At 40.6% G+C, this 16772-nt stretch overlaps 1 protein-coding gene across 5 annotated transcripts in view; it reads right to left on the bottom strand.

The window, feature by feature from the left end:
• Positions 1-606: 606 nt before the first annotated feature.
• The window catches only part of LOC118215032 (protein kinase C and casein kinase II substrate protein 3-like), a 57845-nt gene continuing 41679 nt past the window's right edge, over positions 607-16772 (bottom strand). For all 5 annotated transcript variants that reach the window (XM_035395405.1, XM_035395409.1, XM_035395406.1 and 2 more), the window contains 3 exons: positions 2573-2688; positions 1453-1610; positions 607-1234 (listed from right to left, as the gene is read on the bottom strand). In XM_035395405.1, coding sequence (XP_035251296.1) covers positions 1119-1234; positions 1453-1610; positions 2573-2688 — 390 coding nt within the window. In that variant the 3' untranslated portion in view covers positions 607-1118. The remainder of the gene's footprint in view (positions 1235-1452; positions 1611-2572; positions 2689-16772) is intronic.

Raw genomic sequence — 16772 nt, 5'->3', positions numbered from 1 at the left:
AAGCAAGAACAGCTGCAATTTGGCTACTATGGGGTTAGTCAGGTCAATCTCATGTTCCAACAAACCCCTGAATAAACCAAACCCGCCAAAGTAGAGAAACTGCAGTGTGCTGACCTGGATTTGAAAGCAGGAACACAGCTGCAATCACACTTGACACTAAAAGTACCTTGAACATGGGAAACTGGCATTTTAATAACTTGGCAAGATTCCCTTTACACAGGTATTACACCCCCCCCCCCCCCCCCCCCCCAATGTTCACCACAAAATTTAATATACAGATTGAGTTTTACTCTTTGTAATAGATGGGGACTGGATGGGTTCTGGGTGACACCCTCCCCCTAAACACACATATACCACACACACACACACATACACTTGACAACCAATTTGAACAGATACACAAATCAAAACAATTCAAAGTTTTCTCTCATAGCATGTCTGCAGTTCAAATTAATATTCCACCGCAACAAAATCACCTCTCCTCTAGGATATCAAACTATTTTATCCACTCTAACTCTTGAGTTCCATTTCTGATGACAGTTGTTTTTTGTAAAAACACAAATTAAAAGATGACAGTTCTATGTTATCTTGAACGAAAAAGGAATGTAAGAGAATATTTCTGTTTATTCCAAGACATTTCAGAAAAAGGTTGAATATCCTTGTTGTCATTGGAGGGACTGTATGGGCATGGCAGGTAACTTATACACAGAATAATACAAAAACCATTTTTTTTTACCAGTATGATTTGTAAATAATTATTATTAAAGACAATGAGCGTTGAAGTTTAAGCTTCCAAGAAGGGCAAAGAGACAGGGCGAGCATGTAGACATCAGCCGTATCCAGGCTGTATCATATTGTGTCTGTTGATCTGTGCAGGTTGTGGCCAACATGATGTCACAGGGTCTATCTTCTGCCACCTAATGGTGGGTGGAGGAAGGGCATGTCATACTGTTAGGCTGGCAGTTTATCCGGTAATGACTCAGGATTAAAGCCTGGCTCGGGTTCCCATTACCCTCACACATCTGAACCATGCACTCACATCAGGGGCACAGCAGAACAACAATCTGATTGATGAGCCACTCCAGTGTTATTGGCTAAACTGCTCAGGAGCCAGCCCATCAGGATCCAACGACCTCCACGTAATTAGCAGGGTAGAGTCCGATCTGCCCATCGTCCAGCTGACCCTTGCACCAGCCCTGCTCGTCCTCCTCCCCGAGCTTCATCAGCAGGTCACCTGCGGAGTGGGTGGGTGGGTGGGGGGGCATGGGGTTAAAAAGGCTCACTGATCTGTGCATAAAGAAGTGTGCCATTAATGTGCAGGTGAGTAAATGAGTGGCATTAATGTGCAGGTGAGTAAATGTGTGGCATTAACGTGCAGGTGAGTAAATGAGTGGCATTAACGTGCAGGTGAGTAAATTAATGGCATTAATCTGCATTAGGAGAATCTCACACCTGCTTTGAAACTCAGCTCATCCTCCTCCTCTCCCTCGTAATCATACAACGCCTTAACAGGGACTCCTGTTATCTTTTCGTCCTCTTCAATCCCATTTGCTGTGATGTAATTCTTGCCACTCTCATCTGACCAGTCAGAGGCATTATCCTTGCCATCTCTATTTGTGAAGGGAGAGTGAGACAGCAAGCAAGAATAGTCCATTACATTGTGTTATTAAAAAAATTGAGCAGACAAATCAATTTCCTTGTTATTAACACACAATATGTCAAAAACATGTATACACTCACTTGTCACTGATGTGCTTTCTGTAGAAATAAAATTAAAAAATAAAAAGTTTTGTACAAAGAGGATTCTAAGAACTCATTGGCTAAGAACTACTACTGATTGCTGCTGGCCACTTCAGCTGTTTCAAACATGAATACTTAACATTTGTATGGATGTTCAGTATTCATGTGTGTGTGGGATAGCTGAGGATTTAGGCAGTTTAAAGATGGCACAAATGAAACTTCATGAGTTCTAGGTTATCTGGTATCTGTTAAGGCATTGTTCCAGTGTGCAGATGGACCCCATGGTCTGGTATCTGTTAAGGCTCTCTTCCAGTCTGTGGATGGGTCCCATGGTCTGGTATCTGTTAAGGCTCTGTTCCAGTCCGTGGATGGGTCCCGTGGTCTGATATCTGTTAAGACTCTGTTCCATTGTGTAGATTGGCCCCATGGTCTGGTATCTGTTAAGGCTCTGTTCCAGTCTGTGGATGGGTCCCATGGTCTGATATCTGTTAAGACTCTGTTCCAGTGTGTAGATGGGCCCCCTGGTCTGATATCTGAGCATCTTGAATCTTGCAGATTCAAGGTTAGAACTTCAAAACTTAATTGTCTTTCAAAGGATGCATTTGCACAAAGAAACACTCCCACAATTCTGACGGCTGCTATTATAAAGCATCTTCTTACGGATAGCCGAAATCCACCCATGTTAAGCAACTTAAGACTAATCTTTAAATTTTCCTTTTTGCACAACATTATGGAAAACGTAGTTTTCAGACAATTGAATGAATATGTCGGCAGAAACAGTCTGGTCAGGTTTTTAATGAGGGGGTTTGGGTGGATGCATGATCACTGTTACCTTGGAGACTCCGGGGGCATTTCAGGGGCCTCATCTCCTGCGGAGAAAGAGACATCCTCCACCTGACTGTCCGTCTCCTTGGGGCTGATAGAGCAAGTGTCCTCTGGAGACCACGCCTAGTGCACACACGCACAAGTACACACACGCACGCGCACACACACGCACACATGCAAGCACACGGACGTGCACACATACACAAACACGCACGCGCACGCACACGCACACATGCAAGCACACAGACGTGCACACATACACAAACACACACATGCACGCGCACGCACACGCACACATGCAAGCACACGGACGTGCACACATACACAAACACACACATGCAAGCACGCACCCGCACGCACACATGCACACACACGTACGCACACACAGACGCACACACATACACACGCACACACGCAAACACACACACGCACACACACACACATGTACACACACATGCAGATGCACACACACACACACGCACACACACAGACACAAAAGAAACACACAAATGCATGAAGAACATCATCACTAAAAGAAATGAAACCCTGAATCAACTGAAACATAAGTTTAGTTCATAATTTTATTGAATCCTCACAAACATATTTGATTTTCATGTTCTCTTTGCAAGCATAAGATATTCCCACAGAATCAGATAATTTCTTGGCTGACACACCAGGGTCAATTACACATCTAAAGGATTAAAGGTACTGATGTTTGCATTACAACATTATTCTGATGATTGGCAATGGCTTGCACATGTTTCAGATTGAAAATCATTTCCCTAATCAGCATATCATCATTGCCATGCGTGCGTTGGGTCCAAGTGGTATTAACCAGGTACCTGGTGTATCTTGACTGTTGAATTATTACAGTCAGTCAAAAGTCACCAGTATTAATTATAGCAATTCATGTGTGGATTATGTTGTCTTTTGCTATAATTATCAAATTCATTTAATGGATGACACCGAAGTTGGCTTTCGATTCGCAGTTCTTGATTCAAAATTTCCGGTCCACCTGAAGCTGGGGATGATTTTCAAGCCTGATTTGCCAGTGATTTTAGATCAGGTAGAGTATAAGTCATTCATTCAAATCTAGACCTGCCATTAAAAGTATTGATATCAAAATTGCTCCAAGTTACATGAAACAATATTGGCTATCTTGGCTTACACAAATTAAACAAGCTGTATTCCAAAGCAGTGCTATCCAGTGTTTCCTAAATTGTTTCCAGTAACATGGCCTTATATGTTTTCATAGGACCTACAATGAGGTTTACTTTGAGCTAATGTTCCTTATTACATATTGATTAGTGTCAGGCTCATGTTTGTACAGGTTGTAGCCTACTTGAACCTTAAAGCTATTTTGCAGCTTTAAATGGGTTGGCCATGTGTAAGATCTGTGATTGGCTATGGGACTATTCGACAGAGTGCTGCAAAATACAGCAGTTATGACAGGGCCATTTCTTCAATAGTCAACGTCGACATTAATGATGGAGAAGCAGATAAGCGGTCCCAATTGTCTTCACGCCTCCTTGTTTTCTCCTTTCCTTCACTCGTCTCCTCCTTTCTTTTCCTCCACATACTTTCAGGTAGGAGACGAGTGGTAGCGGGGGAGTGGAGGAGAAAAATGTTAACAGTATGCACCCCTTATAATTTTAGACCCTTGCAAAAGTCCTTATTGTTGCCAGCTTCATACTGCCAGTAAGATTGTAAAATAAAATGTCTTCTTAATTATAAGGTAGAGTGCTGCCAAAGTGATTGACTATAAACTCCAGATAACGCAAAACAAGGTGCTCTTCAAGGGGAAGTAGCCAAAAAAAAATTCAGCTTACTTGAAACTTCAGGCACTCTTGCTGTCACGGTTTCTGTGCAGGTAGATCATTTTTCTGTGCCTGCACCGGCTCAGTGGTTAGCATTCCGATTAGCCACTCGGCTAATCGTTATTTTGGGGTGTGGGGACGACTAGTTCGAGCTTGCAGATTAGCCACTCGGCTAATCGTTATTTTTGGTTCCTGTGGGAGGATTGTTCCTGCTTGAACATTCCATGCATTCCTGCAGGGTTACCTCTGATCGGTTTCACCTGTGGGTTGCTCACATCTTCCGCTGATTACCAGCCACACCTGTGGCTGGGTATTTAAAGCGTCAGTAGGCAGTGGAACGGTGCTTGAGTGTAACGTGTTTTGCTCTAGCCAGTTCCCTGTCGTATTCCTGAGAAAGGTATAAGGAATTTAAGAACAAAGAGATTTAAAAAAGAATTCTGACGTCAGTTTGTTTGTTTTTTGGAAAGAGGTATTAGGACGGTATAGGTCCCGATTCTGAGGCCGGCGGTTTTAAGGGGTTATTGTGTCACCGTTGGGGCACAAACCTTTCTACCCTTTACTAACCAGTTTTTCCCCCTGGTTTTAGTTGGCCTCAGAACTTCTTCTGTTTGTTTTTGAAAAGACATTTTCTTTTTCTCAGCTTCGGTTCGAAGTTGTTTATTTTTCATTTCTCTTTTCCCTATTCCTTTATTTTCCTTATATACTCCTTCTTCCTCAGTTACCTGTTTAGGGGTTTATTATTCATTATTTGGGATACGTCCCCTAGGAGTATAGCACCCCCTTATTTCGTCTCTCACGAGACTCAGTGGTTACTGGAGTGCCCTTTGGTAACTTATAGATCCCCTGTTTGGTCGCGTCTGGTCTTCACCCTTCCCCGCCCTCACACTTGCGCGGAGGAATTGGTATTTTTTAAAGAAGCCTTTATTGTTGCGGCATATCCAGGAACGGGAGAAATACCACCGACCAGTTTCGACCACGCAGGGCCTACATCAGGGCACCCTGAAGTTTCAAGTAAGCTGAATTTTTTTTTATTTTGGCTACTTTCCCTGCAAATCTAAAATTTCTTCTTACCATGAAGAATGCCCAACTTGTTTACAGATGTGACTGTTAAGAAAATCTATCTCTGTTTCCATCGCAGCACTTTCGACACAAGCAATATCGAAAGCAAAGTCCTAAAATGTCTCCTTACAATGAAGTGTCTGACCAGCAAGTGTAGAAATGTGTTACCATGGCAACACAATATATTTTGAGAAATACCATCTCTGGAGAAAAGAATATATGATGTCACTGCATTTAGATCCAACCTACCAAGCATAAATACACCTAAATACATTAAATACACCAAAAAAAAAAAAAAAACTGGAGGCTTCACGTGTACTTTAAATATAAACCCACTTGTTTGACTTTGACAACTTTGAGATGAAACTGGCTCACTTTTAGTAAATAAAACTCAAAAGTAACTTAAACATTCAGAGGGAACTTGGGGCTTCCTACTAGTTCAGTATTTTAGCATGGTTGCGGCCTACTTGAGTATACTTGCACTAAAAGTTGCAAAGAAGTTCAAGTATAAACTTAAGTATTTTTCCTACATTGCCAATGTGTACTAATTATCAGCTTGTAATTTACCTAAATTTATTTGGCAGGCACAGACACAGGTTAGTATATTCTCATTAAACAATAGAGATTAGCTGAGAGAGTTGATTGAGTCCTAGTTTCTCGGAACAGGCGACGTCATTGCCTGGGCCATCCAGACCAAGCATCGAGATGCCTGTGCTATCATTTACTGCGGACATGGCGATTCAGGGTCTGGATTTAGGTTAACAATGTCCACAGTTGTCGCAATATTGTTTAGTTGCTAACGCAACGTCATATCAGTGTCTCGTCTCAGCTCCCACTCCTGCTAATTTTTAGCTCAGGTCAAATCATATAACTATTATGTTATTATAGCTGAAATATTATTTAAGCGTTATTTTTGGTGTGGCTGATAATCTTACTGGTGGGCCACCACAGGAAAATACACATGGTAGCTGGGCTATGGGAAACACTGGCCGCTGATCATCTTCTGGTATAAGAAAAAAAATATTAGCATTTTATTTATGTCTATTCTTGATATCGAGAATTGAATTTTAACTAGTTAAAACCAGAATTCTTGATATCAACAACTGAATTTTAACTATTTAAAATTAAAATATTCAATTTTAACTAGTCAAAATACAATTATTGATATCAAGAATTCAGATTTTAACGTTAAAATTCAATTCCTGATATCAAAAATGAAAGGTCCCTTTGAAATAAATGGGGAAAACGCTTGAATTATAACTAGTTAAAATTAAATTACTGATATCAAGAATTCCAATTATAACTAGTTCAAATGTAATTCCTGATATCAGAAATGATTATTTTAACTAGCTAAAATAGAATCAAATTAAGAATCTGAATCATAACTAGTTAAAAAATTTTTTTTTGCCATTTTCTCCCCCATTTTAGTCGTTATACCAATTCCCCGTGTGTATCACACAGTCCTGGTCGATGTGCAAGGATACTCTGTCAGTCTGGGGAGGATGTAGAATACCACATGCCTCCTCCAATACATGTGGAGTTGCCAGATGCTTCTTTTCACCTGACAGCGAGGAGTTTCACTGGGAAACTCCAAGTCGGAAGTACCACTGCCGGGCAATGAACCCGGGTCGCTGCGGTGGTAGGTGAGTGTTTATACCTCTACACTACCCAGACGGCCCTGAATGCATTTTCAATGGTTTCTCAATCTGTGAAATTACGCTACAAAGAGCGTACACTCAGCTCATTAACTAACCATAACCCTATAGGGATGGTCATTATTTTTGTATAAAATATTAAAACAAATATATAAAATCTTCATCTAAACCCCTATTTGTAATAAAGACATTCCAGATAAAAGACAGAAACAAAAATGATATATTTTCATAGTGTATTTCACAAAAGTGGTTTGTTGAAATAACAAAAATACGTGAACCCCTTCAGTCAATAGCTTATGGCACCTCCATTATCTGTGATAACTTGGAGTAATCGTCTCCTACTAATCAGTCTCTGACATCTGTTTTGAGGGATTTTTTTGTGCCCGGCTTTAGCTCCTTGACTGATGGCATGATGTTCTGTTCAAGAATCTCCTGGTCTGCCTCAGAACTCATGATTCCCTTAATGATGTGGAGTCATCCAGGTCCAGAGGAGAAAAAGCAACCCCAGAGTTTTGACGTTCTCACCACCATGCTTGACTTGGGATAAGGTAGGAGGTGCCAAAAACCTCAATTTTGGACCCATCTGTCCAGAGAATGGACTTCCAGAAACCTTCAGGTTTGTCCAGGTGGTCTCTGGTAAAGTTAAGATTTTGTTCTTTTTTTGACAGCTGAGGCTTCTTCCTAGCAACTCTCACACGAATGCCATTCTGATTCAGTGTTCTTTTTGTTGAAGCATGTCAGTTACCTGATGCTGCAAGGGAGGTCTGCAAATCTCTAGATGTTATGTTTCGGTTGGCTTTGACCTGATCAATATTTTTCAAGGATGTCCAAGTTGCTCTCATGGTAAATGTTCTACATTTGTAAATTATTTGCCTCACAGTGGACTGATGGAGCTCAAATCTTTTAGAGATGATTTTATGGCCTTCCCCAGACTGATGTGCTCTCTCTACCCTCTTCCTGATCCTGACCTTCCTCTCGGAATGGTGTGTTTTGCATCCAGCCGAATGGGTAAGACCAAACTGACCAGGTTTATTATCTCTGTTTATCCCAGTCCCACCAAAACTCTGTCCTAAAGATCTCTCCTTTGACTGGATAATTTGGCACCCAGGTTTACCCTGATTCTACATATCTACTTGATTTAACCAGTGCAACTTGGGGTTCACTTAGTTGTACACTTGCAAGTTGCACCAATTCCTTTTTAATTTTGTTTTTCTTCTAAATGCATGATTTAATCTAAACCAACATATGGGATTGGTAAATATAAACCTATTATGCCAGAAAAAAGACTCTGATTGCGTACTGTACATTTAGGCAATGTTCTAATTCTGATGGAAGAAAATGTGAACAAATTCCAACAAATTTCTCTTATCTATGAGATTTGTTTTAATTGTTTCTGAAACAAAAGAGATAGCCCAACTCTGCACCTCCTACAGAAGAATGTTTTGTGAGAAACATCTGATTAGTATATCCTTATCCTGGTCTTCCATTGCAGCCATAGACTGTGGAAAAATTTGCAGCAAACTCAAACTCAATTTTTCACAACTCCACACATTTCATGTTACCATACATTTCCTGTGTCTCACCTCCTCAGAACAGACAAACCAGATGAAACAAGACACCATATCGGGGGTCGGAGACCCGGCATGCATTTCCCATTACTTTAAGTTTGAATGCAATCTTTAGGTAGGACAGTCCTTGTCATAAATTAGTTTTACCCCCCTTCCCTTCTCTCTTTAACCTTAACCCAGCATCACCCAATCAGGCCAAACATTCTGAAACCATGCTGGGTAAGGTATTTAAGATGGCCACAGGAAAAAGTAGTGTGTTGCGTTTGGTTTCGGAGCCTGGAAGAAGAATTTTCCTCTTTTTATTTTGGTGGTGGTCCCTTGGTTGCATGTGTATTTAGCTGGTTTCCATTCATCCTGTGGCACTTATACTGGAACTGGGTGATACTCTGGTAAGGCCTGGCTTATCCGTCTCTCTCTCTTTTCTGGTATTTCTAGATGAATTGTTTAATGTTTTGTATTATGTCTTCTGTTGTGTAATTTAGAAGTAGTGTGCCTGCATTCGATAAAGAATGTATGTTTTCAATTCATTAATATAATTGACTGCTTCTTACTGAATTCAGTTATTAATCTTAAAACCTGGTATAGAGCTTGTTTTGACTTGTTGGTTGATTTGACCAGTGCACTGTAGACTAAATTAAATCACATAAAATATATTTTACTGTCATGGGTCTGGGGTGCAGTGGCCTTCTGCTGCGTCTGGGAATTTCTTAATTTGTTTCAGTTGTTTGATTCCCTATTATTTTCACCTGGGGAGGTGCCTTTATAAGCGCTGACAGAACAGCAATCAGCGCTTCTGTGTTAAACCCCTTTTTCACTATCAGGTAAGGTATAGGTGCTCGGTGGACTCTGTACAGAATTGTGTTTGTGGGTGATTTTGTGTCCTCTTTTAAAGGCGTTCAGTCTCTTAGCGCAGTGTGCGCATTCTGACGCCGTAGGGTATTTATACTTTTATTTTGAACTTGTGTGAGCTGTTTGGTATTGGGACGTTGTCCCTGGTATTGTATTTTGTTTGTCTCTTTCTGAGCTGCGTCTCAGGTATTTTTTCTACTCAGTTGTCCTTTTCTTTTTTAAGACCAGTTTTGGGTTTGGTACCAGAGCATCGCCTCTGTACCACTGTACCCTTGCTTTTTGGCCCTGGTGTGTACACACGGCTGGACAAGGTTGTCCTTCGGAGTCGTTTTTTACTCAGTGTTTTCTTTTGGTTCATGATCCTGTGTGTGCGGGAGTTGCTCTCCCAAGGATCTTATTTTGTGTTTTAGTTTCTGGTGTTCCCTTTCCTTTGTCCTTCGGGACTTTGTGGTTAACGCTTCCTGTAGCGTTAGCTTTTCGTTCCCCTGTATTAGTCGCTTCTGGTTCTCCGACACCCCCCTCCATTATATTTACAGGTAGGTTAAGTGAGGGGTTCTAGCCCGCAGTATCACTTGAGTTCAGTATTCAGAGTGCTGAACATCTTAACAAGTAGGGGTGTGCAGAGACATCATTATCTGTATCTGTTCAACCAACAAAATTATGTGTATCTGTTACATTACATTACAGGCATTTGGCAGACGCTCTTATCCAGAGCGACGTACAACAAAGTATCTGTATCTGTATTCGGATAGAACACCAGAAGTGGGTGTGGTTTATACCGGGCAAATAAATTTATAAATCGGGCAAATGTTGTATTTTCTAACCAAATATTTATTGGCAATGCAATTGTTGTGCCTTCAAAGCATCAAATTGATTTAATATTGGCATATAATTAATTATGAAATATATTTCCACATCCTCATACTGTAGGCCTACTTTTCATCTCTCTTTTCTCTCAGTTTTATGAACTGTCTGAACCCCACCACCACCCCCCCTTTAACTGGGGGACATTGAACAATCAGAAACTGAAAGAAAGTTTTATAAATCAAAAGATTCTGCTTTGCATTGGAAATAGAAACTATTTACAGTAAAGATATATAGAAAAATATCTTCAATAAAATTTTTTTGCCTGTTTTATTTTAATTTTATTTTTCCCTACTGAACTAAATTTGGATAGACTGCAAACCACCTGAACCCCACCACCACCCCCGCCCCTAAACTAGCTGGGGGACACTGACCAGTCAGTTTGAACTAGGAAAATGAAGCTTTATAAATCAAAACAGTCTTTTAAACATTTTCTAACTGAGCTCTTTTTGTAAGGCTATACCTCCCTAACATGGGTCAATGAATAATCAGTTAGCCAAGACCTATGGCTGATACATACAGCATACATCTTAAACGGATGAATATCAACTGAAATACAAGGTAAAACATTTTTTTCTTCAATATTTCGGCTGGGTTTTTTTTTAATGGAGAAAATCACTTTTCAATAAGGTGTAGTAAATGAAATGACGAGATAGTGAAATCAAAGTCCTATGTTGCAAACAGAATGGGCATTATCTTTTAATTAGCGGTCATCTAAATGAATCCGATCTCTTTAGCTAGCTAACTTTGTGCACATAGCTGCTGCAGTAGGCTAATAATGGTAGGCCTATAATATAGCCTACTGCAGCTGCTATGTGCCGGAGTTCAAGATTCCAGATACTGCTAGCAGCCGTGCGCAACTGGTGCCCGTGTAACGTTAGATAGAGGCTATGAGAACTTGACATGGAGCTGACTTTTTTTTTCCCCAAATCCGAATAATAACGAGCAAGAAGAAATATCCGTTTCCATCGCATTATTTGTGCTTTCCCATATACCGTATTCGGATTCGGATACATCCCTGTTTTACAAGGGCGCTGACTGTTGGAACAGCTGGATTCAGAAAATAAACATTCTTAATTAATCCTTGCTTGTCCGACACAGCGCACACCGAATGCTAGGCCAACTAATCACGACGAGCTCCAGGAAGAAGACACTTTCCGACGACCGACCGGGGGGGGGGGAGAACAACATTGCGATCACCGGAGGACAGACAAGGTACGGACAGTAAGACTGGTTCCTTCTTAGGAGCAATTTCAATAAAACTGAAGGTACCATGAGCAAAATCTTGGGACCACACAGACACTGCATCGTTCAGGAAGGAGGCACAAATTAACTCCCAGGGCGGAGTGTAGCACAGTGGGTAAGGAACTGGGCTGGTAACCGAAAGGTCGCAGGTTCGATTCCCGGGTAGGACACTGCCGTTGTGCCCTTGAGCAAGGTACTTAACCGAAATTGCTTCAGTATATATCCAGCTGTATAAATGGATACAATGTAAAAATGCTATGTAAAAGTTGTGTAAGTCGCTCTGGATAAGAGCGTCTGCTAAATGCCTGTAATGTAATGTAATGGGCTGAATGAATTTTGAACCAAAAGGTTAAACTGAACCCCAAGACAACAACAAGGGAACTGGTGAAGGAGTTGGAGGCACCAGGCACCAAAGTATCCAGTGTTCGAATTACGGGCGGAATTGAGGGGGTCAGACCCCCCTAATTAAGACTTGGACCCCCCAAGAGAGGTAAAAACAACAGGTTGGGGGTGTTGAAAGATTTATATATTTTTCTTACCTGTAATCGTAAATATTACAATATATTTCCCATCAGTGGTGTCACCAGGGTTGGTGTCTAATGACGCCAGGAGGAATGGGCAGAAATTCCGGCAAAGTGTTGTGAGAAGCTTGTGGAAGGCTACCCCAAGTGATTTATTCAAGTTGAGCAATTTAAAGGCAATGCCACCAAACACTAAGTGTATGTAAGCTTTTGACCCACCGAAAATCTGATATAGTACATAAAAGCTGAAATAAATCTGTCTCTTAGTTATTTTGAAATGACCTCTTATGGAAATATAGTAGATACCCTAATTGACTTAACACAGGAAATGTATGGTAACTTGTATTGTGTGGAGTTGTGAAAAATTGAGTTTGAATGTCTTTAGCCTAGGCGTATGTAAACTTTTGGCCTCAACCGTAACTGATAGTCTGGGAAGAGTGTCTTGTTCACCAATTTACATGTGTAAAAAATATTTCACTAACGTTAGCTATCACAAACTATTAAGTAGATGGCCAACTTCAGACTAGCTAGTGAGCTTAGCAAAGCCATCCCTTCATTAGCTTTCTAACAAACTGAATGGAAAGTGCTTTATTTTGCGTTATTGGTAACCTCTGCAACAATGAAAAAGATTCTGTTGTACTTGAATTCTTGGAGCTGACATTTTTAATGTAGCTGTGCAAGTCTGTAATCTGGTAACAATACAAAATCTTTTCAAAACCTGTTGCCTTCTGCTTCCGGTTGAACCTTTATTGGATAAAATGCATGATTGTTTTGCGCATATGTACGTACAAATCACTGGTACATTAGTTCACTTACAGTGCCTTCGGAAAGTATTCAGACCCCTCCACTTTTTCCACATTTTGTTACGTTACAGTCTTATTCTAAAATTGATTAAATTCATTTTTATTCTCATCGATCTACACACAATACCCCATAATGACAAAGTGAAAACAGGTTTTTAGAAATTCTTGCTAATTTATTAAAAATAAAAAAAATAAAATATCACATTTACATAAGTAATCAGGCCTTTTGCTATGACACTCAAAATTAAGCTCAGGTGCATCCTGTTTCCAATGATCATACTTGAGATGCTTCTACCACTTGATTTGAGTCTACCTGTGGCCACCCTGACAGAGCTCCAGAGTTCCTCTGGAAATGGGAGAAGGTTCCAAAGGCCAACCATCTCTGCAGCACTCCGCCAATCAGGCCTTTATGGTAGAGTTGCCAGACAGAAGCCACTCCTCAGTAAAAGGCACATGACAGCCTGCTTGGAGTTTGACAAAAGGCACCTAAAGGAATCTCAGACCATGAGAAACAAGATTCTCTGGTCTGATGAAATCAAGATTCAACCCTTTGGCCATAGTGCCAAGCATCACGCCTGGAGGAAACCAGGCACCACTATCATCTGGCCAATACCAGCCCTATGGTGAAGCATGGTGGTGGCAGCATCATGCTGTGGGGATGTTTTTCAGTAGCAGGAACTGGGAGACTAGTCAGGATTGAGGGAAAGATGAATGGAGCAAAGTACAGAGAGATCCTTGATGAAAACCTGTGCCAGAGCACTCAGGACCTCAGACTGGGGCGAAGGTTCACCTTCTAACAGGACAACGACCCTAAGCACACAGCCAAGACAACGCAGGAGTGGCTTTGGGAAAAGTCTGTGAATGTCCTTGAGTGGCCCAGCTAGAGCCCGGACTTGAACCTGATTGAACATCTCTGGAGAGACCTGAAAATAGCTGTGCAGCAACACTCCCCATCAAACCTGACAGAGCTTGATAGGATCTGCAGAAGGGAATGGGAGAAATATCCCAAATACAGGTGTGTCAAGCTTGTAGCGTCATACCCAAGAAGACTTGAGGCTGTAATCACTGACAAGGGTGCCTTAACAAAGTATTGAGTAAAGGGTCTGAATACTTATGTAAATGTGATATTACAGTTTTAAATTTTTAATAAATTAGCAAAAATTTCTAACATGTTTTCACTTTGTTATTATGGGGTATTGTGAGTAGATTGAGAATAAAAATGAATTTAATCCATTTTATAATAAGGCTCTAACATAACAAAATGTGTAAAAAGTGAAGGGGTCTGAATACTTTCCAAAGTCACTGTAGTAGCCTGTGTGTAGCTGTATTAGCTATGAAGGTATAATATCTAGTGCCAGATAGTGAAGCGTGATTCATCACTCCAGAGAAAGCATTTCCACTGCTACAGAGTCCAATGGTGGTGTGCTTTACAGCATGCCAGCCAACAGATAGCATTATGCATTGGAATCTTAGGCTTTTGTTAAACCCATTTCATGAAGCTCCTGACAAGCAGTTGCTAACGTTGCTTCCAGAAGCAGTCTGGAACTCAGCAATGACTATTGCAACTGAAGACAGGCGATTTTTGCGTGCTTTCAGCCCTCTGCGGTCCCATTCTGTGAGCTTGTGTGGCCTACCGTTTCACAGCTGAGCTGTTGCTCCTAGACGTTTCCACTAGACAATAACAGCACTTACAGTTGACCAGGCGAGGTCTAACAGGGCAGAAATTTGACAAGCTGAATTGCTGGATAGTGGCATCCTAAGACAGCGCTGTGTTGAAAGTCACAGAGCTCTTCAGTATGACCCATTCCACTGCAATGTTTGTCTATGGAGATTGCATGGCTGTATGCTTGCTTTCATGCACCTGTTAGCAATGGGTTTGGCTGAAGAAGCCAAACTAATTAGAAGGGGCGGTCACATACTTTTGGACATGTAGTATAGCTAACAAGATTGTGTTGCTGGCTAGCTAGCTGCTAACCTGTGAGTCCTAATCCCATCCTACCCAGACCCCACTGGGACACCAAAGGTGGTAAGTAGCACCCGTTACCCGCGAATCCAGTTCATTATAACCCTAAATATAAAGAATACATTATTTTCAGAAAAAAATATCTCTACAATTTCCATACGCAAGAAAAAGTCAGTAGAGCAATTTGCATGTCGATACAATGTGCATACACAATTATTTCAGTGTTACCCTTACCTGAAGCTATAATTCATTGCAAAGTCATGGCCTATGATGTCTATGAGATGCTAGATACAGCCCATAGTGTGGGCAACTCTGAAGCCATACAAGTCCTCCTAGCTGGGTGGGAGTTTGATCCCCACTATGGCACCACTTCAGCTATGATTTGCTCTCTTTGCTTTATACCCGTCTGAATAAAGCAAAAACACCAGAAATGCCAAAGCAGCGAACCAGTTTTTCCACACATGACAAACTTATTTTAAAAGGTACATTTTACAAAACATTTGGATAATAATTATGCAATAGTAGTTTGATTATTACCAGGGGTTAAATTGGGATTTGGGAGGTGGGTGGACCCTGAGATCCGGTGGGAGGTGGGTGAAAAAAGGTACAAACCAATGATTGTCTCAGCCCAAAATAGTTGTATCTTTAATGTATTGTGCACATAATTGTAATTAAGGAAAACAATGTTTTAAAAAGAATGTATACTATTGATGCAAGCTTTTACATAAAATATTTCAAGTTTATTGAGCGTCATTAATGCTGAGAATTTTTTTTACCCACAAAAATAATCGGTCATCCTCCTCTTTTGCCCTCCCTTTCTTCCTCCTTTATCCATCTTTCTGGTGAGGTGCAAAACCTTCCACAAAATAAGCTATACTCACTACTATCATATATAGCCAGCTCTCCCAAAATAGGCAGTTTTAGCGAGCCTAGACCTTATAGCCTACATTTATTTTCATTTGCAGTATGACGGAGTGTAGCACAGTGGGTAAGGAACTGGGCTTGTAACCGAAAGGTCGCAGGTTCGATTCCCGGGTAAGGACACTGCCGTTGTACCCTTGAGCAAGGTACTTAATCTGCATTGCTTCAGTATACATACAGCTGTACAAATGGATGCTGAATAAATGCTATGTAAAAGTTGTGTAAGTCGCTCTGGATAAGAGCGTCTGCTAAATGCCTGTAATGTAATGTAATGAAATTGTGCACATTTTTAATCAATATTATTTGCAGATACATACAGTTCTTTCTCACTCCTATTCATGGCAAATATCTGCAATGCGTAGATTGCAAACAAAATTTAAGTGCAGGTTTTGTTTTTGCTGGTTATTCTGAAAGTTAACACAGTAGATAAAAAACGTGTATCTTTTTTATTAAGTGTAGACTACTTTGTGATTTAAAACAAATTTTTAACCGACAAATTGAATTTATAATTTAATCCCCCTAACACGGTATGAAGACGCTGTGTGTTAGGCTACTTGCTATTTGATTAGCCCGATCATTGGCCCACTTGACAATGAAAACAGGTTGAGATCAATGATTAGTTTAAAGGAAAGTTTTGCACCCCACAATTTTCAGCTCACCAGTCGCAGCTGAATAAAACGTTATGTATGTAGGAAATATTCAGTCCTAGCTCTGCTGACCAGCAATCAGCTGATTTGGCTCAGACAATCAAAGTTGCCATTAATAATAGCCGACGTTCGTGGGGGCTGTTTATTCAACTCTCTTTAAAGTAATAATCTCAAAGATTTTAATTAAAATAAATGTCTGTTAAGTCACTATCTATCGCTGAATTAGGTAACACAATGGTGATTCAGCCTATTATTATACTAATTTATATTATTATAATAATAATAATTTATGATT

Source organism: Anguilla anguilla, chromosome 16 (assembly GCF_013347855.1).
Source record: "Anguilla anguilla isolate fAngAng1 chromosome 16, fAngAng1.pri, whole genome shotgun sequence".
Classification (NCBI taxonomy): domain Eukaryota; kingdom Metazoa; phylum Chordata; class Actinopteri; order Anguilliformes; family Anguillidae; genus Anguilla; species Anguilla anguilla.
Note: the sequence above shows the minus strand (reverse complement) of the source record. Positions and strands in the feature narration are given on the sequence as shown.